The 25,937-nt window shown below is 36.5% G+C and overlaps 1 protein-coding gene across 1 annotated transcript in view; it reads left to right on the top strand.

Moving 5' to 3' along the window:
- LOC125678921 (E3 ubiquitin-protein ligase UBR4-like) overlaps positions 1–25,937 on the top strand; it is a 61,309-nt gene that overhangs the window by 30,831 nt on the left and 4,541 nt on the right. Inside the window, exons 60-103 of the mRNA XM_048917727.2 lie at positions 50–146; positions 1,512–1,619; positions 1,760–1,873; positions 1,954–2,076; positions 2,273–2,440; positions 2,619–2,696; positions 2,806–2,853; positions 2,968–3,144; positions 3,584–3,662; positions 3,975–4,163; positions 4,448–4,767; positions 4,935–5,020; positions 6,609–6,696; positions 8,384–8,577; positions 8,866–9,105; positions 9,202–9,340; positions 9,426–9,545; positions 9,668–9,805; positions 9,982–10,148; positions 10,421–10,532; positions 10,669–10,851; positions 11,029–11,113; positions 11,612–11,733; positions 12,409–12,541; positions 13,395–13,665; positions 14,831–14,972; positions 15,720–15,801; positions 16,466–16,639; positions 17,038–17,159; positions 17,268–17,421; positions 17,725–17,768; positions 17,859–18,030; positions 18,213–18,294; positions 18,415–18,691; positions 18,911–19,101; positions 19,254–19,326; positions 19,752–19,861; positions 20,257–20,485; positions 21,954–22,043; positions 22,147–22,269; positions 22,386–22,519; positions 23,558–23,683; positions 24,830–25,024; positions 25,550–25,634. Coding sequence (XP_048773684.1) covers positions 50–146; positions 1,512–1,619; positions 1,760–1,873; positions 1,954–2,076; positions 2,273–2,440; positions 2,619–2,696; positions 2,806–2,853; positions 2,968–3,144; positions 3,584–3,662; positions 3,975–4,163; positions 4,448–4,767; positions 4,935–5,020; positions 6,609–6,696; positions 8,384–8,577; positions 8,866–9,105; positions 9,202–9,340; positions 9,426–9,545; positions 9,668–9,805; positions 9,982–10,148; positions 10,421–10,532; positions 10,669–10,851; positions 11,029–11,113; positions 11,612–11,733; positions 12,409–12,541; positions 13,395–13,665; positions 14,831–14,972; positions 15,720–15,801; positions 16,466–16,639; positions 17,038–17,159; positions 17,268–17,421; positions 17,725–17,768; positions 17,859–18,030; positions 18,213–18,294; positions 18,415–18,691; positions 18,911–19,101; positions 19,254–19,326; positions 19,752–19,861; positions 20,257–20,485; positions 21,954–22,043; positions 22,147–22,269; positions 22,386–22,519; positions 23,558–23,683; positions 24,830–25,024; positions 25,550–25,634 — 6,184 coding nt within the window. The remainder of the gene's footprint in view (positions 1–49; positions 147–1,511; positions 1,620–1,759; positions 1,874–1,953; positions 2,077–2,272; positions 2,441–2,618; positions 2,697–2,805; positions 2,854–2,967; positions 3,145–3,583; positions 3,663–3,974; positions 4,164–4,447; positions 4,768–4,934; positions 5,021–6,608; positions 6,697–8,383; positions 8,578–8,865; positions 9,106–9,201; positions 9,341–9,425; positions 9,546–9,667; positions 9,806–9,981; positions 10,149–10,420; positions 10,533–10,668; positions 10,852–11,028; positions 11,114–11,611; positions 11,734–12,408; positions 12,542–13,394; positions 13,666–14,830; positions 14,973–15,719; positions 15,802–16,465; positions 16,640–17,037; positions 17,160–17,267; positions 17,422–17,724; positions 17,769–17,858; positions 18,031–18,212; positions 18,295–18,414; positions 18,692–18,910; positions 19,102–19,253; positions 19,327–19,751; positions 19,862–20,256; positions 20,486–21,953; positions 22,044–22,146; positions 22,270–22,385; positions 22,520–23,557; positions 23,684–24,829; positions 25,025–25,549; positions 25,635–25,937) is intronic.

Genomic DNA, 25,937 nt, shown 5'->3' with positions numbered 1-25,937 from the left:
CAATGTTTTGCAAAAGAAATAGATGTTGAGCAATTAGATTTACTTGCAGGTTGCATAATTTGCGCTTGATGATAATGGAGAGACTTTTACACTATCTGCCTGAAATGAGGAATGTAGGAGGTGTCAGAGTAATACCCTATATGCAGGTAATTGGTGCATTCAGTCAAATAACTGTATATCATTTATTTAAGGAATAAAGGGGGTCATGACCCGGAAATAGGTCACTATGGCCTCATTTTTAAATTTCATGGCTATAGATAGTCAAATCATGTATTGATCATATCTTACATATCACTCTAAGGCCTCGCTCCATCAAACCTGGTCTACTGATACAAAACTTCGGGTATATTACAAGTTTTATTCTAATATCATTCTAAGGCCTAGCTCCATCAAACCTGGTCTACTGATAAATAACTGCAGGTATATTACAACAATTTTATTCCAATATAATTGCAAATGACAGCATCACAGCTTGTGACTTTGAGTTAGCAAACATAGATATGCATCATTTACATGTAGTTCCAGAGTGGTGTATTGTGTACCCAAGTGGTGCACTTGATTAGGTAAAGGTGAAAGGTCAGTGCTTTTATTGAGAATTGAAATGGTATGGGTTTATTATTGACAAAAGATAATGAAATGTAAATAATTGCTGAATGAATATGTATCACCATGACATTGTGTTTTACAGGTGTTGTTGACATTGTGTTTTACAGGTGTTATTAATGTTGACTGTGTGTTTTACAGGTGTCACTGATGTTGACATTGTGTTTTACAGGTGTCACTGATGTTGACAGTGTGTTTTACAGGTGTTACTGATGTTGAGAATGTGTTTTACAGGTGTTACTGATGTTGACAGTGTGTTTTACAGGTGTCACTGATGTTGACAGTGTGTTTTACAGGTGTTACTGATGTTGAGAATGTGTTTTACAGGTGTTATTGATGTTGACAGTGTGTTTTACAGGTGTTACTGATGTTGACAGTGTGTTTTACAGGTGTTACTGATGTTGACATTGTGTTTTACAGGTGTTACTGATGTTGACAGTGTGTTTTACAGGTGTTACTGATGTTGAGAATGTGTTTTACAGGTGTTACTGATGTTGACATTGTGTTTTACAGGTGTTACTGATGTTGACAGTGTGTTTTACAGGTGTTACTGATGTTGAGAATGTGTTTTACAGGTGTTACTGATGTTGACATTGTGTTTTACAGGTGTCACTGATGTTGACAGTGTGTTTTACAGGTGTTACTGATGTTGACAGTGTGTTTTACAGGTGTTACTGATGTTGACAGTGTGTTTTACAGGTGTTGTTGACATTGTGTTTTACAGGTGTTACTGATGTTGAGAATGTGTTTTACAGGTGTTATTGATGTTGACAGTGTGTTTTACAGGTGTTACTGATGTTGACAGTGTTTTACAGGTGTTACTGATGTTGAGAATGTGTTTTACAGGTGTTACTGATGTTGAGAATGTGTTTTACAGGTGTTACTGATGTTGAGAATGTGTTTTACAGGTGTTACTGATGTTGACATCAGACCTGGACAGTGAGGAAGACAAGGACAAGGGATCCCTGGACGCCTTGTTAACGACCATCATCAAGGAACTGGATCTCACTGGAGAGGTAGGTCTTCAGCTTGCTTGAGTATACATTGTTATCTATAGTTAAAAGAACATTTCTGTGGGAATACAAATAGAAAGTGTTATTAAAGAATAATCTTCTCTATTGCCTTTGCTATTAAAGTGTTTTTTACTTGTTAACAGGATTTAGAGCAGGTTGCCTGCAGAAACCAATGCTACGAGGTCAAACTTGTCCTCCTCAGACTTCTTAGTGTGCTGTTGTCAAGAACAAAACTGGGAAATAAACCCTCAGGGGAGGTAATTCAGATAATTTAATTCCTCTTAGTTCTGATTTTCTTTGGAATCAATTTACTTAACAGAGTTGTTGTATTTTTCAGTCCTCTTCCTCGTTCATCAGCAATGCTACATCAACAGCTCTGATATCCAGTGGAGCCATTCCTTTCTGTCTTACTATCCTTAGGAACCTCCTGCCATTTTGGAAGCAGTATTCAGCAACAGAAGTTAGTATTGCATTTTAAAATGAAAAGATATATGCTTCTATTAGGCATGCACACTGATATGAAAGTAACCTTATGTACATGTGTTTAGACTTTATGAATTACATGTATTAGAAATATTGTGTAATGTTCTATTTTGTTACTCCATTTTGAACTTTAGGTTAGCTTTATGAGGAAGTAAAATTTCTTTACATTCTAGGAGGATGGAAGTTCAGTAACAGGACAATTACTGAAGCCCCACCCCACATCCCCACCCCCGGACATGTCCCCATTCTTCCTACGACAGTATGTCAAAGGTCATGCTAACGATGTATTTGAAGATTATCCACAAATGCTCACTGAAATGGTTCTCAGGCTTCCATATCAGGTTAGCAGATTTTTTTTAAATTTCTAAATTGATATTTGAAATATATCACATATCAATATAAAGCGAAAAGGTTTGCAGATTTCTTCACAGGTTTGACAAAATATATTTGGTGCATTTTTATTTCCATACCAGAATTTTTTACGACTTCACTGATCTTTTATGTTGACTTTCTGTTTAGCTAAAGAAGATTTCAGAGGGTGTCTCAAGTGTTCCATCTGCAGCCTTTGATAAAGTGTGGAACACAATTTTGTCCGAGGTAGGATTTCAAAATGTTTCTTGCATTTACTGTTAAAAATAATTTCATTTTCTTTGTAAATGTTCCTTAGATAAATTAGTATTAAATTGTTTATGTAAATTATTTTCAGTACATGATGACTCAGCAGACACCATACTTCAAACGCCAAGTTAGAAAGGTTTGTTGCTCAACCCAAACATGATAGATATATGCACATTTTATTTATATGATCAAAACACAGACCACTTTATGAAGGATAGTGAATGATTTATGTTATTGTTTGCCCTTGAAGCTGTTGCTGTTTATCAGTGGAACGAAGGAGAAATACCGACAGCTGAGAGACCTGCACGCTGTGGAGTCCCATCTCCAGACGGTAACAGAACTGTGTAAAGAGGGAGGGCTGGACGTCAGCAACGCAGAGGTCACACCCGCCCCCATTGTACTCAACTATGATACACTACTAAATATCGTAAGTTCCAAGTTTTAGTAATAATGTCACTAGTGATTCTATTTGATGATGCATGGTCATTATCTACATATATGTACTTGTGTAGGTTTGGGTTTTTGTGTGTTTGAGTTCAAAGACCAAGGGGAATTTTATATTTGGTCTCTTTATGTTTCTGTAAATTTAACCTTGGTCATAAACTTTAAAATATACCAGTTAAAAAATCCATTCATATTGAGCTGAAAGGTTGAAATAAAGCTTTTGACAAAATTATTTAAAGTTCAGATTAAATTTGATACAGTTGAACTTGGACATGCTTTGGGACATAGTGTTTCACTTAGATATTTTGTTTTTCTTCTATTATGACATACATAATAAGATATGTTTAAATTAAATCTTGTTTTTGTTCATGACAGTGTTTTCATTTAGATGCATGTACATTTCCTTTCCTCTTGACTTGTAGATTGAGCACCTGAAGTTCTGTAGTGACACAGCAGCTAGTAGACCCGTAAACTGGCAGCTGTACTGTCGAGATAACCAAAGTAAGTAACCTCTGCCATCATTCAGTGTATATAACAGGATAGTGACACAGCAGCTAGTAGACCCGTAAACTGGCAGCTGTACTGTCGAGATAACCAAAGTAAGTAAACTCTGTCATCATACAGTGTATATAACAGGATAAAAATCCTCTCCATTAGTTTAGATGAGTCTCAGTGAAGGACATACAATCAGTAACAGGAAACACTGACAGGAGGTGTGTCTTATTGAGCACTGACAGGAGGTGTGTCTTATTGAGCACTGACAGGAGGTGTGTCTTATTGAGCACTGACAGGAGGTGTGTCTTACTGTTGTAGATGTGATGATATTCCTGGTGAGGGCCAGTATCCTGCTGAATGAGGGTGTGGCCCCCACTCTTCTACAGCTGTTACAGAGTGCCCTGTGTGGAAGTAAATCTGAGGATGGGACAGATGGGGGAAAATCCAGCATCACAGGGTCTCCAGGCAAACCCAAAAAAGACAAGGACAAGGATAAGAATGATCAAGGTATTACATTTCACTCCTTGTACAGCATTTCAAAAGACAGCATAACTTGAAGACTGTTCTCTGTAGTGATAAACTGTGCTTTACAAAAATGTTAATCAGTTGATTAAGTCATATTCATTTATGATACCAATTCAGAGTATATGATGGTAACTGTATGTTATAGAATTAAAGGAGACCCATTGATCTTAAATTTGAATTACATTTACATATATTTGATCGTTAACAATGTAACAGATATGTCTTATTCATAATTAGAATAAGGTTTTAAGTCAATTGTATTGCAGATTCAGATGATGGTCAGAAACATGATGAAGCCCTCTGTCTGAGCCTGGTCCAGTTGCTGATGAAGATCCTGGACCGTGATCTTCTTGTGAAGTTTGTGCGGACTTTCCTTCTGGAGTCAAACTCCACCAGTATTCGCTGGCAGGCCCACAGTCTGCTACACAGCATTTACAAGAACTCCAGTCTGTCGGACCAGGAGAGGCTGTTGGATATGTTGTGGGACCTCTGGAAAGAACTGCCTCAGCATGGGCGGAAGGCATCTCAGTTTGTGGACCTACTGGGCTACTTCCTGTTGAAAACTCCACAGGCTTCTGAGAAAAAGGTAATAAACTAAAATGTTTTCTTTTCTCAGGCATTGGAATACTTTTCATTCTCTTTTTGTCCACATCTCTTTCTTTCCATTGATGAAATGTAAGTTTGTTGACTACTATTTTCACTCTCTTTCATACAAATTTTTCAGTTAAGTTTTATTTTGTTTTTCTCTAACAGACAAAGGAATACTTGGATAAGGCTGTAGCTGTTCTTAAGCAGGAGAATCAGGTGTTGTGCAATCACCCCAATGCGCAGATTTACAAGTAAGTTTTTTAATAGAAAAATGTCGAGTTTGGACATTTACATGCCCCCAGCCCATTAGCTTGCCTATATGTCAGTGATGTAAAGCTACATACATTTGTACAGTATATATTTGTACTACCAATATATGTATGTCCATATCTGTTTTTATGTTACGGTTTGATTGTTGTGATATTGTCATAGTTTTCACCTACAACCTACATGTATCAGTACATGTATTGTTTTACTAGGTGCAAATTCAGGGTTGGGGTGCTTGTGCCTCCTGAAAGGATTAAATCATAAGGGCTATTCCAGAAATAAATACATGGAGGGGTCGGGAGGCACCTTTTGTATGTACCAAGCACCCATAAAAAAAAAAATTAAAAATTACCCCATGACCCATCAATTTGATAAACTCATTTTACAATGACCCATCTAATTAAAAAAAAAACTAACCAGACCCACCACAAAAATATTTTTAAAAATGAAAACGGTACAAATCTCGCGAGGTTTTCGGGACAAACATTCTAGTCAGTGACGCGGTAATGCCTGTGCGACATTGTATCACAGTAATTCTAAAGAAACGATGTCAAATCAACAATCAAAGGCATCTTTGGCGGGAATGTTGGAAAGATTGGGAGTCCAAACGATGCTATTATCATGAAATGGGTATGGATATGTTTTTCCACGAATCGTTCGTCTTCTAATGGAGCCCGCGCCCGGAGGCCTCTATATCACCATCACACTGACTGATAAATATAACGCATCGGTACCCTCGTATAAATCAACTAAGGTTTGCCTATTTTTATTAGAAAACGGAATACCTATTGGTTTCAAAATATTCCCAAAATCGATGCACTGTAAACTGTAATAATCTACAGAACAGAGTTCGCCGCCATCACGTCCAAAGGGACCCTACTAAACGCGCCTCTAATTTGAAGAGTGTCGTAATGGAAAGTTATGCGCTGCAAAGAGCGACAACTCGAATAGTTCTATGTTATTTCCGATTTTGAAAGCAGCATTTCGAAAGCACGTTTTCAATTTTCCCTCCGACGTTTTGTAATCAACACGACAAGAGCGACAATAAAAATATTCTGAAAACTCAACACCCACGTGGCACAAAATAGAACAATAGAAACTACCCACTACCCATAATAAATATTTTTGTATCAGTCCAACCACGGACCAAATAAAATATGAAAAAATACGACCACCCACACAAAAAAATATCATTTGCCGCCCGACCCCCCCATTTGATCATTTCTGGAACAGCCCTAATTGAAGATCAACATGTGTTACTGTTTCATTTTATAGTTAAATGGTTAATTAGTGCAGTTTACCACATGAAGATATTCTCATCTGCTAAAAAGAATCTTGATCATTCTCCCCAGATTTTTGATTGGCATATATTACTAATAAAGAGCAAGCAGAATGAAATTTTATATATTACTAATAAAGAGCAAGCAGAATGAAATTTTATATATTGCTAATAAAGAGCAAGCAGAATGAAATTTTTGAAAGTTTCAGTTTACTTGAGGATTGAATGACCATTAGCATATACAACTGAAAGTGTTACTTCAAGTTTTACAAATATGAAAACAAATGTTTCAGTATGCTGCAAGGCCTTGTGGATTTTGATGGATATTATCTGGAGAGTGATCCCTGCCTTGTATGCAACAACCCAGAAGTCCCGTATGCTGTAAGTACTTGATCAACCTCTGCTAGTTCAGGGTAACTGACCATTCCGTAATCCATGCTCACCTGTCGTCATTTTTATACGCCCGTCAAAGACGGGACGTATTATGGTATGGCGTCGTCCATCTGTCTGTCTGGACCTTGTGGGCAGGATACAGACTGAACCATAATCCCTAGGACTTTACAACTTGGTACATTTGATCACCATGATGAGAGGAAGATGCCTATTGTTTTTCAAGGTCAAAGGTCAAGGTCGTAGTATCACTTATTAGGAAAACCTTGTGGGCAGGATACAAACTGAACCGTAAGCTCCAGGATATTATAACTTGGTATATTTGATCACCATGATGAGAGGAAGATGCCTATTGTTTTTCAAGGTCAAAAGTCAAGGTCGTAGTATCACTTTTAAGGAAAACCTTGTGGGATGGATACAAACCGAACCGTAAGCTCCAGGATATTATAACTTAGTATATTTGATCATCATGATGAGAGGAAGGTGCCTATTGTTTTTCAAGGTCAAGGTCGTAGTATCACTTATTAGGAAAACCTTGTGGGCTGGATACAAACCGAACCGTTAGCATATTTATGAAGTAGCGCATTCTAAGGCTATCCCTCTTTATATCTTGATATCCATTTCTACAAGCATAATAATGAATTAGCTCACAGAGGACAGTGCTAACTTCACTAAAATATGAATCCCACTAAAATATGTTTTCCTTGAGCAAAACTACGGGCGTATTATGCCACGTTGGCGTTGCTCTTGTTTTAAAAGTCGTTCATGATGAATTGTAATGAATGTTGCAGTTTTATTGAAACTACATGACTGAATATTGCATTCATGATACATCGACCATTCATGTAGAAAATTTTCAGTTTTTTTCCAATTTAGAATTACTCAGAGGTTCGGGCTGTTTGATTAATATTGAAAATGCAGAGGATTTTAAAATCTCCTGTAGTTTTGAACACATTACAAACATTGTGTGCATTAGTGAAATGAGCAATGATGTGTCTTTTAAAATTTAGACTCCATTAGGTTCAAAATTGCTATTTAGATAAAAAGGAATAACTTTCTTCATACAAAAAGACTGTTGTATCAGAAAACTGGCATGCAATATTTATGCATACTTATAAATTAACAGTTTCTAAATTTATTTCTGAAGGCTATAGAATTGATAATTATAAGGTACATGTGAAAATGTTAAGATTGCTAATGTATCTGCCTGTGAAACTACATGTATAATCTGTGTATCGAGACATGTTTGTATCTTTGCCACCATGATTATTCTGTATGCATTGATTTAAGCTTTCAGAATTTTGATGCCCCCATAATCCTAGATTCTTTTGAATGCTTAGTGCTAGGGTTTTCATATTTCACTTGTGTATTCCTTGTGACAAAACCTTTCTTTGGATACCAAAATGTTTGACCTCATGACCTTCAACTTGGAGTTTAACTTATTTTTGAAAAAAAAACTTTTAACCTAGGCCATAACCTTTGAATGCTTAGTGGTAGTGCTTTCATATTTCACGTGTATTCCTTGTGACCTGACCTTTCTTTTGGTATATGTGCCAGGATTACCTTGCTTCCATACAGGGCATCAGTGTTTCACAAACACATCTTGTTTCAATAGCTTATGTGATTGTTAAGGTCTAGTGGTATCTGGTTTTAAAAGTGATGGGATTTTGTGTTACAGAATTTGAAGCTGTCCTCCATTAAAGTAGACTCTAAGTTCACCACCACAACACAGATAGTGAAGCTGGTGGGTAGCCACACCATCTCTAAGATCACCCTGAGAATCAGTGACTTGAAGAGAACCAAGATGGTTAGAGTTTTGAACATCTACTACAACAACAGAACGGTGCAGGCAGTGGTGGAGCTTAAAAACAAGTAAGTTCAGAAATTTGAATGTTAAATTTTGTATCCGTTTCTTTTTAAAAGGATAGTTCAACTGTTTTAAAGTGGGACAACATCTTTTAGTAATAAGAAATAAGATAGATGTATTTTGGTAAAGTATTTAAAGAAACCTTGGTCTTGCTGTAACTGTCACTATGTGTTCATTATGTGTGTTGTGTTGTAACTGTATGTGTTAGTTACGTATGTGTTGTAACTGTAGAGGTGTTATACAGAGTTGATATAGAGGTGTTATAAAGAGTTAATATGACTACTATTTTTCAGACCTGGACTTTGGCACAAGGCGAGAAAAATGACCTTGTCCACAGGTCAGACAGATGTTAAGGTGGAATTCCCAATCCCCATTGTGGCCTGTAATCTGATGATAGAGTATGCAGATTTCTATGATAACCTGCAGGCCACGGCTGAGACTCTTCAGTGTCCCCGCTGTAGTGCCTCAGTCCCCGCCAACCCTGGAGTCTGTGGCAACTGTGGGGAAAATGTGTTTCAGTGTCACAAATGCAGGTAAAGGCTTAGTGGTTGTGCACAAAGTTATACATTGAAAACAAAGGACTCAAAAAGAAATTACTGGTAAATGTTTGTATAATTTGTTTTCAACAGAGCAATAAACTATGATGAGAAAGATCCATTCCTCTGCAATGCTTGTGGATTCTGTAAATATGCCAAGTTTGATGTCACCTTGACTGCCAAACCTTGCTGTGCTGTTGATCCTATTGAAAATGAAGAGGACAGAAAGAAAGTTGGTATCATAAGAGATCAGAATTTCAACTTTGCTAGACACAGTTGGAATATGAATGAATATTAAATGGTCTTTCATATTTTAGGCAATTGGAACCATTAACACTCTTCTAGAAAAAGCTGACAGAATATACAGAAATCTTCAGCAGCACAGGCCTCAACTAGAAAAGTTGTTGATTCAAGTCAAGGAACATGGATGTGAAAGGGTGAGAAAATGTCCACAATTTTTACTCAGTGGTAATAAGGCATATTATGGCATAAATATTACTAGCTTGAAATTTATTAAGATTATCATAGACACTAAAAGCTAAAGGTGTTGTCTGTTTAGGAGGAGGGAGTTGGTGCCTCTGGTGCAAACAGTGCAGGTGTACCTGGCAGCAGTGTCAACAAGTCCATACAACAGCTGGCTCTCAAGTACTGCAATGAGTGTAAATCATCTTTTGATGAACTCAGCAAGATCATTCAGGTGAGCAAAAGATAAAACTGTGTGGGAATTTCACTACCGAATTCTTAAAGAGGTGGATCCTGCGACTACCGTCTTTAATAATCCACACTCAAATATCACCTGAATTTAAACATCGTATGAGAGTATCCAATATGAATGATGCATTTTAAAATTGTTTTCAATATTTCTGTGAGCAGAAAGTAATGGCCAGTCGTAAGGAGTTGGTGGAATATGATTGTCAACAACAGGAAGCAGTGGCAGCTGCCAGCCGAGTGTCACCTGTGACAAGTCCTCGTGATGTCATAGAATCACCCCTGAAGGCTCGTAAAGTTCCCAGTTGCGTCAAGCCCCAAGGATCAGGAAGGTGAAGTCGCACCTTCTATTGTGGTTTCATCAAATTTTATAGGCATAAAATAAGTACAGTTTTACACGGAGAGGTGCTCTTTATACTTCCTTCATGAGCAAATGTATGTCATTTAGCACTTCATTTCATATGGCACAACTGCGGAAATTTGCATTCAGCAAAAAATTATGAAACTACAGTATCTCAATGTATTTACTCATGTCCAATGTGTTCAGTTTGTCCTGTCGTGATATTAGTTTGTATAAATCATGAATCTTTGTGATATTGAACAGTGCTAGAACCAGTACCTGCTATGGATGTGCCAGTGCAGCAGTAGAGCATTGCATCACCTTACTGAGGGCCCTGGTCACCAACACTAACCTGAGACAAATACTGTGTAGTCAGGTAAGCACACAAGGAATAGTAGTTTACAAATTTCTTTTTCTTGATGTATAACTTTGTTATGAAAGGGAGTTTTGTGCAAAAAAGACTGATATTTTCAGTCCATTAAACAATGACATGTTCTATTTTCATTACAAAGGGCATGATTAAGGAGCTGATAGACTTCAACCTGAGACATGGCACATTACAAGTCAGAATAGCTGTACTGTCTCTGTTGTGTATGTTGACTAAAGATAACCGTAAAGGAACGGAGGAAATGAACAACTTGATAATGACTAGGATAGCTGGGGCACTAAAGGGGCACCTGTCAAACCCAGATCTGGTAGGGAGAAAAAAATTCAAACATGACAAAAATTGAATCAAAATTATTTTTTTTAAAAACGACAACAAATGATAGTGATAGCAAAGGTTTCTGCATTTAATGAATTAGTGTTCTTCATGAAAATATGAATATTATTATTTCACTGTTTATGAATTACATTGTGTTTAACTTGTTCAGGGTTCTTCGGTGAGACATGAAATTATGCTGTTGGCCACGTCCCTGGAACAAGAAGACAGTTGTTGGGAACAGAGAGTCAGATGTGGTAGGTATAAAACACTGATAGGCAACACTGCATTCCTCCAGTATATTATTGTACAGTGTATATGTTAGGTAGCCAAGGGAAGACTGTATTTATAGTGAGTGAAAAGCTTAAAAGTACACAAGGACAGTGTATTGTTTTATCTTTTAGCCTCGCATGCTGCAGAGGTAGAAAGTAGTAATATGGGGTAGTATATCAGTTAGGGTATCAAAAGGTTGAAGGTCAAAGTTCCCTTTAGTTGAAAATGTTATGTACATGTTTAAGACAATTGTGGGATTTGAATTTTAGAACTTCAGATGGAAATAGTAAAGGAACAAAGAAGGAGTTCTATTTGTGTTTGGGTCAAAAGGTCAAACCAAGGTCATAGATATAAAGTAAATGATTTAAAGAGCATTTAATTAATTTCTGATTTGCAGAGATACCCTGTAAGTGATTAAAACAAACAACCATATCAGTGCATGAACTGAACATTTGGTGATACATGTATATTTTACTCTCCAGTCATGAGGTTGTTCCTGATGGGAATGCAGATGAAGCAACCAGTTATAATGGACACCATAACATTACCTTGTCTGAGAATTCTACAGCAACTGGTCAAACCAGATGGAGGGGCTTCAAAGAAGGTGAGATAATAAAATTATTAAAGTAATGAAGTAGAATAAGCATTACAGAATGATTTTCATAGCCCTCCTGTTCCTTCTGTACTGAGACTGAATTTGTTACCCAATTTCATTTTTACACGTGATTTCTGTGACTGTCATGTGATTTCTGTGACTGTCATTGAATTATGTGATTTTCATGTGATTATTGTGATTGTCATGTGAATTTTGTGACTGTCATGTGAATTTTGTGACTGTCATTTGATTTCTATGACTGTCATGTGATTTCTGTGACTGTCATTGAATTATGTGACTGTCATGTGAATTCTGTGACTGATATTGTGGATTCCTTATTTTTTTGCGAGTTCTGGATATCATGAAATGACACGTAGACATCAGATCACGAGAACATGAATTTGCGAGTGGTCCATTGATCAAGAGTTTTACATGTATTTCAGCAATATAAAAATGAAAGCAAGTAAAAAAAAATTCCACGAGTAGTGCTTCTTTGAATCTGACTAATTTATGTGAAAATTAATTCCTCACATATATTTAGGAATATACGGTATGTGATTTCTGTGACTGATATTTGATGTTCATTGAATTCTGTAACTATCATATAATTCCTGTGACTGTCGTGTGATTTATTTGATTGTTATGTATTTTATTTGATATCTGTAAACTGTCGTGTGAATTCAGGACAAGCAGGCCCAGGATGTTGCAGTGCCTCTGAAGTACATGTCAGCTGATCTCCATGTGAACAGTAAGGCCTGGCTGTCAGGGGACGCCAAGCACTCATTCCAGACCTGGCAAAAAAGATTGCCTAGAAGAGGTGAGTCATGCTTATGTTTATATTGCTTGTAATATTGTACTGATAAGCTGTGAAGCTTAAAGTAAGAAAGAACTTGAACTTGAGTCAATGTGGAGTAGTTATTAAATGTCACAAGGTAAATTACCAGAAACTTTAAAATCAGTTTTTCAAAATTAGAATTTGATTTGATTTTTTTCAACACACAGAACTTACTTTTTAATTGTTGTTGTCCATGAGGCCACTTGGTATATGGTAATAGATATGGAATTATCACAAAGAATCAGAAATGATGACCTAGGAAATTAATCTCACAATTTATAATGCATGTTAAATTTTGTGTTTGTGATTGGGAATGTAATGATACAGTTGAAATGTATCATGATATAATGTAATACATTATGTCCATATCACAATACAGATTGAGATATATTGTAACAGATAGTAGAAATTTAATCAATTCTTTTACCATCAATCAGCTCAGAATGTGATCGATATTTAAAATTGCACTGCATGATTAATAAAAAAAATTTAAAAGACATGCTTTATTATATCAACTTTTATTAGACTTTCACATAGTCGTAAAATGACTGTTTATTAAACGTAAACAAAAAAGTAACACCTAAATGGAGAGATTACTCTCCAATGATTCTGCTGCCATCTTTTTGTAAAAACTGTTGTAAGGGGTTGTATAAATGCTTTATTTTTCACACACATCTCAAACTAATAATGGAACCAACATGACTAATAATTTTATATCAGCGAGAAACGATATGACAACATACAAGAAAAAACAGTACTTTTATTTTGTTTTGCGATAAATAATATTTCATGTATCAATATCTTGTTACACCCCTCCCTATTTGTGATCCAACAGGAATGGCAGAATCTGGTGAAAGTAAATCTGACAAGAAAGAAGCGAGGAAAGAAGTGAGAGCTCTGTTCTTGATGGAGAAGTATGGTAAGAGGTGGAGAGAGAGGATGTGGAAGACTCCACCTATCCACCTAAAGCTGACACAGACCACCTGGCTCCAACAAGCCATGTTTACACCATCCTCTAGATCTGCCCGACAGACAGCCTGTAGCATTATTGAGTCCATCTCTCAGATACCATCACGTAAAAAGGAGATCATTGACATGCTTACCAAGTGAGAAGCCATTTGCAAAACAAACCTTTTATTTCAATCGGCAATTTTGTTACAATGTAATACAGTTTTAAAATTCTCACGTTATTGCCACTCGATTCAATACAGTTTTAAAATTCTCACGTTATTGCCACTCAATTCATCACCATTTCTGCTTTACCACCTTGTTTTGTACAGAACATTTTTCCTGCTATATAAATCTCCCGTTACAATACCATAATCACGTACCACTATCTGTCACCCTGTTTTGAAAGTGTGCATCCATGTCAGGTGTCTTAATATACCACAAAAGGCATGTGATTAGTGAAGCTGTTAATTATTCACCTTAGATCACTGATGAATTGCCATCTGTAGGTCTAATAGTCCAGGTAATTTTAGAAACTTAAAAGGAGATCATTGTTTAATAGGGATCAATGTTGTTTTCCGTAAGCAAGAAATTTTAACATCCATTTATACAACATCACAAAAGTAAGTGCTTGGAATTTCAGACAAAACAATTGAATGTGTGCATATTCATTGAATTGAACAAAATATGCATGGAGCTATTTTGACTTCTGTGAAAGTCAGAATGAGGAGGGCCTCAAGAAGTATCTACATTCTCTTTCATAAGACTTTCATTTCGACACTGTTGTGAGAAAATAAAAAATAGTTGAAAGAAGTGTTTTATATGAATCATACTGGTGATATATTTCATTCAATAGCGGATGCAGTTTATTGTGGAACAAAATACTTTACCTGTGATAAATATGCATATTATGAATGTATTTTAAGGTGTTCAATAAATGAACAGCAAATAAACATAGAATGTGTATGATCAGACTATCTATTGATAACCTCTACATTCAATTTATCGCCTAATTCATTATTCTGCCACATCTTCCAAAACACAAAAGGCAGTGGTTTAACGAGAATTAACTGTACAATGAATAGGTCATAAATTGTTATGTTACTGAAATAACTAAGTCTTGCAGATTGCAAACATAACTTCATAAGATTCATGTAGCCAAGAGGTCATCATTATAACATTGTCTGACTGTAGATGTCTGGATGAAATCTGTAATTATAACATTGTCTGACTGTAGATGTCTGGATGAGATCTGTAATTATAACATTGTCTGACTGTAGATGTCTGGATGAAATCTGTAATTATAACATTGTCTGACTGTAGATGTCTGGATGAAATCTGTAAGAGTGGGGAATGTGCCACCGAGTTCTTGTCTCTGTTCAAGAGGATGATCAGTCAGTCCCACTGGAAGTGCTACCTGTCAATCAAAGGTGTTCTGCTGCATCTAGGAGACTTAATCACTAAGGTTTGTTCAAGAAATAAAGGAAAGATGTACATCGTCATAATGGTTGACTTCGTTTTTAAATATGAATATCAGCAATATTTGTTAATTCCTTTCAGTTTTAAAGCAATACTAGCTGTCATTTTAGTGTCAAATTTTTTTTTGCAAAATTGTGATTTACTATTTCAATGACAAAAAAAATAAGGTTTATGAACATTTGTTATTAATATTTGTGTTAGAAAACCTATCCAGAGGCTCTGAATAAAGCAAAATTACATTATTGTCTCCCTGTACAAAAAATTATTTCTATATAATGATATGTATTCAATAAAACCAATATCTTTATATTGATAAAATCTCAAACTTAGTTTTACTGTTATCAATGCCTATAGTTAAAGTTCCATACAAAACTATCATAATAGCACATTTTTACAACAAAATAAAATTTTCAGATTTAGAGCTGATGTAACTTAAATTGCCTAGCTGAGTAGCTCAATGGGTTAGCACATCAACTGCGTAACTGTAGATCGTGGGATAGAGTTCAGTAGGAGGGGTTTCAATTTTTTAGATTACCCTCTACTTAAACTGCATTTTTTGACCAAATAGAGGAAATTTGAAAGTTTTGAATTTCAAAATATTGTACATATCCTCCACTTTTAATCCACATCAATTTTCTTTGGTGAAGCATTCCTCCTTAATTTGGGGTTTTATAGTAAACTGTAATTTCCTACTTTTGGCTTGATTTCTGATGGTTGGATTGTTTTTACACAGGAAGTAGAACAGCTGCAGTATTTGGAGGAGACTACTCTCAGTTCTGATCTGGCACAAGGATTCGCTCTGAAAGCTCTTACAGGTAATTTAACTAAAATTCTATGCAGCACATGAAGTCAAGATGGGATTACATTTTAAGTGTTGGTTTATAGACATTTGAAATTGTGTGGTGACAGTGTTTTGACCATCTTTGATATAAATCTTTAGTTGGAAGGCCTGGGCAAATCATATTTCAGACTTTACCTTTGATTTATCTTAATGGAGAAGAAAATGATGCATGAATATATAAATATAGTTTTTCCTATTCAATTTCTTTACATTCAGATATACATGTACTATCATATGTTGTAGATGATCTTTACAACATCTCATTCTGTAATCAGTGGGATACAATGTAGTATGAAATATGGTTATATATATATATTCTGACTTAGATCCGACACTTTTAGAAAGAAGGGTGGGGTTTCGTGCTTTTATATATATATATGTGTGTGTATATATATAGACACACACACACACTGTACATGTCCCATGTGTACCTTTGTGTCTCTATTATGTGTCTTTTATCAGCCTAGAAATAAAACAAAGATTATGATTATTGCATGAACTGAACATAACCATGCATAAACACACTAATTTGAGTTAAACTTGTCGTTTTGAACCACTTCTACATTCATTTATTCTTATTTGACAAAAGTGTTCTTATTTTATTGGTTTGCAAATGTTCATCAAATCATCCATTTCAGAGTTGATTTCACTGTTTGTGGAACAAGAGGTAATCAAGCATTACTACAAAAACAAGTTGGTGGGTTATGTATTAAATGGCTACCTGTCCTTGAGGAAGCTGGTGGTACAGAGAACAAAGCTGATAGATGACACCCAGGACAAACTACTGGAACTACTGGAGGAGCTCACCACAGGTAGACAACATACATACAAAATGTGTAGCGAGATCTGTTTTAAGTATCGGACATGTGCCTCATAGATTTTTATATGGAAAAATATCAGACAGTTTGAGGCCTGTTAGGGCTAAAAAGTGTCTGATATTTTTTTTCATGCAGAACTGTTTGAGGCTTATGTCATACTTAAAAACATTGCCCTTTAAATTTCGCGTGTTGATTTACCGGAGACAGTCTGATTTTGAAGGATATTGGTATTGAGGCAGTCTGATATTACGATTAATATCAGACTACTGACTAATATCGGACAGCCAAAGGTAAATACTGCTATGTTTTTAAAATAGATATCAACAGATTTTCTGAAAAATCAACAAAATCTTGTCTTGCCAAAATCTGTAGTTGTGTACATTTACATGTAGGTACGGAGTCAGAAACTAAGGAGTTCATGCAGGTGTGTGTGAAGACGGTGAAGAAGTACCCCGATGATGACTACAGGTCACCAGTCTTCATCTTCGAGAGGCTGTGCAGCATCATATTCCCAGTAAGAGATATTCTGAAATTAGTTAGCATTCAGTGAAGAACATATTGTTGAAAGAGTTAAAATAGGATATTTAAAAAGCCCCATTCTGAATGTAATGCTGTTTTACAGGAGGAGAATGATGTAGGAGAATTTTTAATGATTCTTGAGAAAGATCCCCAACAGGAAGATTTCCTGCAGGGGAGGATGCTGGGAAATCCTTACAGCTCGAATGAACCTGGACTTGGACCACTGATGAGAGATGTCAAAAACAAGATTTGCCAGGGCATGTATTTATAGATAAAGAAAAAGAAAGAAATTGCTTTAAACCAAATTTTCGATAGAGTCACCATCAGTGCTTAGGAGACGGATAAGAATCATTCTGACAGCCATTCTGCTGTCTGGGTTAAGATGCACTTTCTTTTATTTCACTGTCTAGATGAAACTTCATGAGAGTAATCGAAACAGATTGCAACATCTGATGAGTTTAAGGTCAAATACAAAGTCAAGGTAGATGACACAAATCCTTACAACCCTTGAGTAATGAATACTTCCTTACATATACAGTGATATCTGTCTTTATTCACAGATTGTGAGTTGGTGGCATTGCTGGAGGATGACACTGGGATGGAGGTAAGGATATTAATGTTTACTGTCACAGAAAAAGACAAACCTAATTAAGTTTGTGGGTGATTCTTCATGATAGAGACATTTATATTGTAGTTGCTGGTGAACAAGAAGATTATTAGTTTAGACTTACCAGTCAATGAGGTTTATAAGAAGATCTGGGCCCCAGAACATGGTGAAGGTGAACCGATGCCCATCATCTACAGAATGAGGGGGCTACTAGGGGATGCCACCGAAGATATGGTCAACTCACTCGATTCCAGCTCAGGTACATTCTTATTTAAGAGTAAAATGATTTAGAATTATGATGAGGAGCTAATCCTCTTCAACAAAATTAGATACATGTAATTGACTAGTCATGTTGTATGAAGGTTACATTTTGGTATCATTCATTTGCTTTGCTGATGAGTTCTGTGTATTGAAATGTATGACACTCACATGTATATACAGAGGAGGATGTTGATAAGGAGGAAGTGTACAAAATGGCTGCAGTGCTGGCTGAAGGAGATGGTCTCAAAGTCATGCTGACACGGTACAATATTGTCATTTACATGTATATCAAACACAAATAGTGTTGTCATATCAATCTAAAAGACTTTCTTATTGTTTCATGTCCCCTTGACTATAGATAGTGTGTGTTTCTTTCCCACAGATTGGCCACCATTAAAGACCTGGTCCTGGGAAGGCAGTTGATGACTGTGCTTCTGAAGTTGTTCAGATTTGTGGTGAATGTGAAGGCTTGTAGACAGGAGCTTATAAAGACAGAAATGAATACTGTTAACATCATGCTGGGGGCCCTGAATCTGGCCCTCTGGGCAGAACAGGAGAGTGGGACCAGCACCAAGGGCCAGACCATCACCGAGCAGATCCTACAGATTATGGAGGTTATCCTGCTGGAAGCCAGCAGTCAGGACCCCGAGATATACACAGTAAGGGAAAATGACTTATCTAAATGAGGATTCTAAAAATTATTTCCATTTAACACGGAATGTTGCAGTTGATGTTTTATTCTGTGGTAAAGATTGTGTACACTGTATGTTATCATCAAACTAGCGGAGAGAAACTCACTTGCTGTCTTAATTTATTTAATGTTACTGTTATTTAGATACATTTACTCTTTTATCAAACAACATTTCTTCCATTTACAGAAGTTTTCCAAACTTTGTGGCAATAAGGATCAGTTGTTGATGCTGTTGGACAGAATAAACAGTCCATTTGTGAGATCCAACCCCAGCGTTCTTCAGGGGCTGATGAGACTGATACCATTCCTAGCATTTGGGGAGGAGGACAAAATGCTGGTGCTTCTCAACCACTTCAAACCCTATCTGGATTTTACTAAGTAAGGGCATCTACATGTATGATTTCATGAAATCTATGGCAACCTTTAATAATTTTGGTATGTTTGAGGGGTTTTTCTTGAGTATCCCAGATTTTTTAGCTTTGCCCTGAATATTGATCATATCTATTCAGTAACTCTTAATTGCATTTCAGATTTGATTTGGAACATACCCAAGATGAAACTTTACATTTAGACTGTTTCTGCGAGGTTGCTTGTGGAATAGAGGTAAGCTGGGTTATTTTACAGACACACAGATTATACATTGTTCCTAACGAGAAAGATACTCTTGTTCCATCTTCAGTCTGTCTCTCTCAGTCCATCTGGCTGTTAGTTTGTACTAGAACTTTTTTCATGATAAATTTCAAATATCTTTTAGCTGAAACTGAGGATATTCATACATGTAAAGATTAAAACATAAAAACGATTTTTTGTTTTGTTCAATGATAAAGCTCTTGAGGCTTGGCCTTGGAAACTTGTGCCATTAGGACAGTTCTGATTTCAGATGATGAAACATCAAGCCATCCCCTCTTGATGTCGAAAATAGATTAGTAGTGTTTCTGATTCTCGGCTATATTTTCTTAGTATAATGGGTAGATTTATAGGAAATTGTCATATCTTCTGATCCCTTATATCTGTATGATTTGTTGCAGAGTAATGCTAATGGCATAAGGTTGAAGAATATGATAGCAGAACATGGCATAACCAAGATGGCAGTGGATTATATATTGCTGAATTCCCCGAAAGTGAAAACCCTTCTACCGTAAGTGGAACAGAAATACATAGTACACTATTCATCACTATTCTTGCATGACTCTTTCTGGTTAAAGCTATTGGAAGTACTGTATAAGCAGAATTTTTAGTGAGGATTTAATTTTGGCATTACTAGCGAGAGTGATGAGATCACTAAAATTGAATATCACTAACAATGTATTCTATATCGGAGATTATAGTTATCTTTCCTGGAATTATAAAATCGCTGACATTGGCTTTCGCTATTTATATATACCCATTTCTACTGGAAAATTGCTATATTTTTGTCTCGCTATACGGTATTTTGGATTCCTCGACCATGCTAGAGTTGAAATGTGTAAGGATAATAAAATATGTATTTGAAGAAAACTGATTGAGTTGATTTTTTTCTTTGTGTGATAACAGAACTGATGCAGAGAACTGGAAGGATTTTATACAGAAACCAGCCCTGAGTTATGTCCTCCGACTTCTTACTGGGATCAGCCAGGGACACCCTCCTACCCAGCTCCTGATCGGATCGGAGTGTATTCCTGTCCTACACAAACTGGAGCAGGCCTCCTCAGATCAACATATAGGGACAATGGCTGAGAATTTACTGGAAGCCCTCCGGCAGAATGAGGAGGTGTCTCTTAAGGTACCAGTCTTAGATCACCTACACAGTAACACAGGTGGAATTATTTGAGGGGAGGGAGCCTTTTTCCAGCTTGGAAAAACAAATTATGTATCCTGGCAAATTTTTGCCCCAATTTCATCCTCACCCAGTATGGTTGAATTCAAAATTTGGGAATTTCAATTAATTCATTATCCTAAAGTAGTAATTGGTTTGGCATAAAGAACTAAGTGCAATGGTTATAAAAATCTGCCCTAAAAATACTAGAAGTCACTATGAAAGAAATTTTATGAGCACAATGAATTAATATTATAAATATACATATCTTAGTTTAGTGCTTATATTGAATTATGATATAATCATGAATTATTTCTGGAATTTTCCAAAATATGCACAATATGCTTATTTTTAGATAAGATTGGCTTTGAAAATGGAAGGTCCCTATCATATCACCATATTGTTATCTGTGCTGTTTTATATATTCTTCTTCATAACTGATAGTAAATTCATAGAGGTCATATTAGATATTCAAAATCCATTGACAAAACCCTTTAAGGAAAAAAAAAATGAAAACCCATCATTTTTATGATGTCAGAAGTCGATAACAGGTATGCTATATTGATCTCTTTGCTATGCAACTATACCCAGAGTCTTCAGACCACTTTGTATTTTTTCAAGGGTGAAGAATGACAACAACTGAACTAATTTCATTGAAATGGTTTAATGTTTCTTAATGCTTCTAGGTGAAAAAAGGACAGTGTGAAATTTTTCAGACATACATTACATTCAGTTGTGTAGGTTATAATGTTTTTGACCTGTCCATCAGTCAGTCCCTTTCTTGTCAGCACAACTCCTCTGAGACCAATCAACAGATTTTCGTGAAACTTTGTAGTTAATAAGGACACACTGTGTTAATGTGCGTATTCTCAGGAAATTCTGATTCAGTAATTTTTTGGGGAGTTATGCCCCATTTGAACTTAGAATTTTGAGCCCATTTGTCCTGTTCTTGTCAGTGCAACTTCTCTGAGACTTCTCAACAGAATTTCATGAAACTTTGTAGTTAATAAGGACACACTGTGTAGATGTGCATATTTCCTGGAATTTCTAATTCAATAATTTTTCTGGGAGTTATGCCCCTTTTGAACATTGAATTTTGAACCCATGTGTCCTGTTCTTGCAGGAGTGCATAGCATTCGCGTTGTCAAGCAATGCTGGAGTATGTGAGCTTGCTCATGCTTTCTTTTTACTTAGAGAAAATAATTAATTTTTTTATTATGATTTCCGACTGATTGCCCATCAGTAATGCATAGCATCACCATTCATTATGTGAGGCATTAACAAGCAGTGTCGGAGCGTGGAGTATGTGAGCTTGCTCACTTTTTTTTTTATTATTTAGAGATTTGATTGTACCAAAAATATTGGCAAATGTGCATGTACAATATTAATCTTGAAGAAATCTACTTAGAAATATAAAATAATCTCATCTTTGTAGATTGAAGACTTTAGACAGCAAACAAAAGCAGAAAAGAAAAGATTGGCGATGGCTAAGAGAAAGAAACAGCTTGGAGCTTTAGGAATGAAGGTAAAACGGCAGCTACATTGTATGTGATACCTTGTGTAAGGTACAAAAATTTGTACATTGATACAGATGACTTGATTTACACTGTATTATTGTGTATTCTCAGACCAATGAAAAGGGGCAGGTTACTGTGGAGAGTTCAGTACTGAAGCAAATCGAGGACCTGAAGGAGGAGACAGGTTTAACCTGCTGTATCTGTAGAGAAGGATATCGCTATCAACCGCAAAAGGTAAGGAAAAATGTTAGAAAAGGGAAAATATATTGATGTATGCTTTGGTTGTGTTTTGTAAAGAAAATGTCGAGATGATTGACATATTGATTATTTGGTGTGTTTGCTGTTTGCAGGTTCTGTCTATTTACACATTTTCTAAGAGAGTGTACCTGGATGATTTTGAGAACAAACCCCGGAAGTCTGTTGGTTACTCTACTGTGTCTCACTTCAATGTAATCCACGTAGACTGTCACACTGCTGCTGTCAGGTAGGCAGATCTCAATGTAATCCACGTAGATTGTCACACTGCTGCTGTCAGGTAGGCAGATCTCAATGTAATCCACGTAGACTGTCACACTGCTACTGTCAGGTAGGCAGATCTCAATGTAATCCACGTAGACTGTCACACTGCTGCTGTCAGGTAGGCAGATCTCAATGTAATCCACGTAGACTGTCACACTGCTGCTGTCAGGTAGGCAGATCATGTAATCCACGTAGACTGTCACACTGCTGCTGTCAGGTAGGCAGATCTCAATGTAATCCACGTAGACTGTCACACTGCTGCTGTCAGGTAGGCAGATCTCAATGTAATCCACGTAGACTGTCACACTGCTGCTGTCAGGTAGGCAGATCTCAATGTAATCCATGTAGACTGTCACACTGCTGCTGTCAGGTAGGCAGATCTCAATGTAATCCACATAGATTGTCACACTGCTGCTGTCAGGTAGGCAGATCTCAATGTAATCCACGTAGATTGTCACACTGCTGCTGTCAGGTAGGCAGATCTCAATGTAATCCACATAGATTGTCACACTGCTGCTGTCAGGTAGGCAGATCTCAATGTAATCCACGTAGACTGTCACACTGCTGCTGTCAGGTAGGCAGATCTCAATGTAATCCACGTAGACTGTCACACTGCTGCTGTCAGGTAGGCAGATCTCAATGTAATCCACGTAGACTGTCACACTGCTGCTGTCAGGTAGGCAGATCTCAATGTAATCCATGTAGACTGTCACACTGCTGCTGTCAGGTAGGCAGATCTCAATGTAATCCACATAGATTGTCACACTGCTGCTGTCAGGTAGGCAGATCTCAATGTAATCCACGTAGATTGTCACACTGCTGCTGTCAGGTAGGCAGATCGCAATGTAATCCACATAGATTGTCACACTGCTGCTGTCAGGTAGGCAGATCTCATCAAACAACCTCCAATCCATTGTTTATGGATAATTTTTTGTTGTTTCACATGGATTATAATGAGATTTTTTACTGGCTTTAAATTTTTTGTTATATCTTCATTTTATAGACATGCCAGGGGAAGAGAAGAATGGGAAAGTGCGGCTCTTCAGAATGCCAACACAAAGTGTAATGGTTTGTTACCACTGTGGGGGCCTCATGTTCAGGAATCAGCATTTGCTACCTGCCTGGCAAGGTATAGTGTATTGAACTACATGTGTAACAAAAACAGGAGTCCTGTTTTTATGCCCTTGTATTTGGATATTCAGGAGCATATAGTTTTGGGTCTGTCCATCTGTGTGTGCCCCCAAAAACTTTAACCTTGGCCATAACTTTTTAATGGATGGTGATAGGGCTTTCATATTTCACATGAATATTCCTTGTGACAAGACCTTTATTTTTTTTTTACCTTGTGACATATACCTGGGGTTTGATCTTCTTTTGAAAAACTTTAACCTAAGCCATGACTTTTAAACATTTAGTGGAAGGGCTTTCATATTTTATATGTGTGTTCCTGGTAACAAGACCTTTCTTTATATACCTAAATTGATAACCTGGATCTTAGACTTTGTCTGTACGGGAACATCAGTGTTTCACAAAGGCATTTTGTTTTTGTGTAGTCATTTAAACTGATTTCAAATTCAACTATGGTGACCTTGTATATATGTCTCCCCTCTTGGGGGGGGGGGGGGGACATATTGTTTTGTACTTTCTGTCAGTCTGTCTGTCACAAAATCTTGTAAACGATTCTCCTCCTTTTTGGCCTATTGGATAGACTGATTTGTAGATGTGCATATTGTCGGGACGTGGAGATCCGATTATTTTCTTAAAAGTTATAGTGGGTCTAAGAGGTGTGGAGAATGTAAAATAGCTAATGAACAATTCTCCTATATGGCTTATTGGATAGCCTTGAAATTTTGTACAATACTTCATTATCATTTAATGATGTTCAATTTGTTCTGACCAGGGATCTAATATTCTCCTACAATTTTCAGTGGATCAAAGAGAAGTGTATTTATCTTTTTTGCATGTACAAGGGTATGTTCACTGTCCTACTAGTACTTTAGCATTACAATCATTATTTTTGTATCATATACAACAATGATATTGGTCATATCGATGTTGAATCTTTTATCCGACTTTCTCCTCAAGGCACTATGTGCAGTTCATAATGTCTATGTTCCTACTCATGCTTTCTCCTCCATACCATGCAGTACATTAAGGGGAGGATGTTTCATTTGGAGCACTTTTAATTTTGGGAACTGGGTAGATATTTATTTTTAACAAAAACAAATCATATTTGCATTACCTATTGATCGTGGGTTGTTTTGGTTTTTTTCAGACACAACACATACCTGCAAGAGTGTACTGGTGTCAGAGATCCTAGCTACCCATACAATGTCCATGATTTGAAGCTGCTGATAATGAAGTTTGCTCAGGAGAAATCATTCAGTGAGGACAGTGGTGGTGGAGGAAGGCAGAGTAACATGCATTTACTGCCCTACATCATGCACATGGCTCTATATGTCATCAACACGTTAGTAGCCTTGCATGTTCCTTGTTGTGTTTTCAATCCAATAAATATGGGTACCATTTCATGTCCCTTGCTGCAGAAGAGGGGATATTTGGGTTTGCTGCTGTTTGTCAGTAGACCAAGTATTGTTCACTCAGTATCTTAAAAACCCTTCGACATGAAGTTAAGACACAGGTTGGTAATGACTATTAGATGACCTCTAGTGATTTTAGGTCCAAAGTCATCTAGCATGCATGCATTAGTTGTCCACCTGATAGCTAAAGAACTCTTCTCCTGATAGTAATTGAACTTCATTGGCAGATAACTCAAGAGGCATCAAACTTCATAGGCAAATTGATTATGACTAGATGACCTTTACTGGTCTTGAGGTTAGGTCACCATGTTGTCTAAACATGGATTGCAGTTTTGAGGAAGGGACATGTGTATGTTTTAGAAACATGATCTGTTTAAATCATATATTCAATATATAATATTCAGTGCTATGATGCTCTGAATTAAAAAATTATTTGTATCATGTTTCATTTTTAGGACAAGATCTGTAACTAGAGAGGAGAAAAACTTGGGAAATTTCCTTGATGCTGCCAAAGACAAATGGATTGAAAATTGTTATGAGGTACTGATGTTTACCATTGTTTTATACTCGTAAAGATCAGGGGCATACTGGTTTATTTTTGTTATTGCCCACCAACCCCGCAAATGAAGTTTAAGGGGGTGGGTATGTTGGAATCAACTTGTCCATCCTTGTGTCTGTAGACATGATTTTTCCAGATATGTAATAAGAGGCTTCACTTGGATTTTTAAAAAAAAAATTAAACACTCTGTTCGCCATATAAAGATGTACAATCTATATTTTCATCATGATTGGACAATTTTTCTCAATTTTACTGGTGTGTTTTTTTAACTTTATGGATTTAAG

The sequence above is a fragment of the Ostrea edulis genome, chromosome 2, assembly GCF_947568905.1.
Source record: "Ostrea edulis chromosome 2, xbOstEdul1.1, whole genome shotgun sequence".
Lineage (NCBI taxonomy): Eukaryota > Metazoa > Mollusca > Bivalvia > Ostreida > Ostreidae > Ostrea > Ostrea edulis.
The sequence above is the reverse complement of the archived record's forward strand: the minus strand, read 5'-3'. Positions and strand labels throughout refer to the sequence as shown.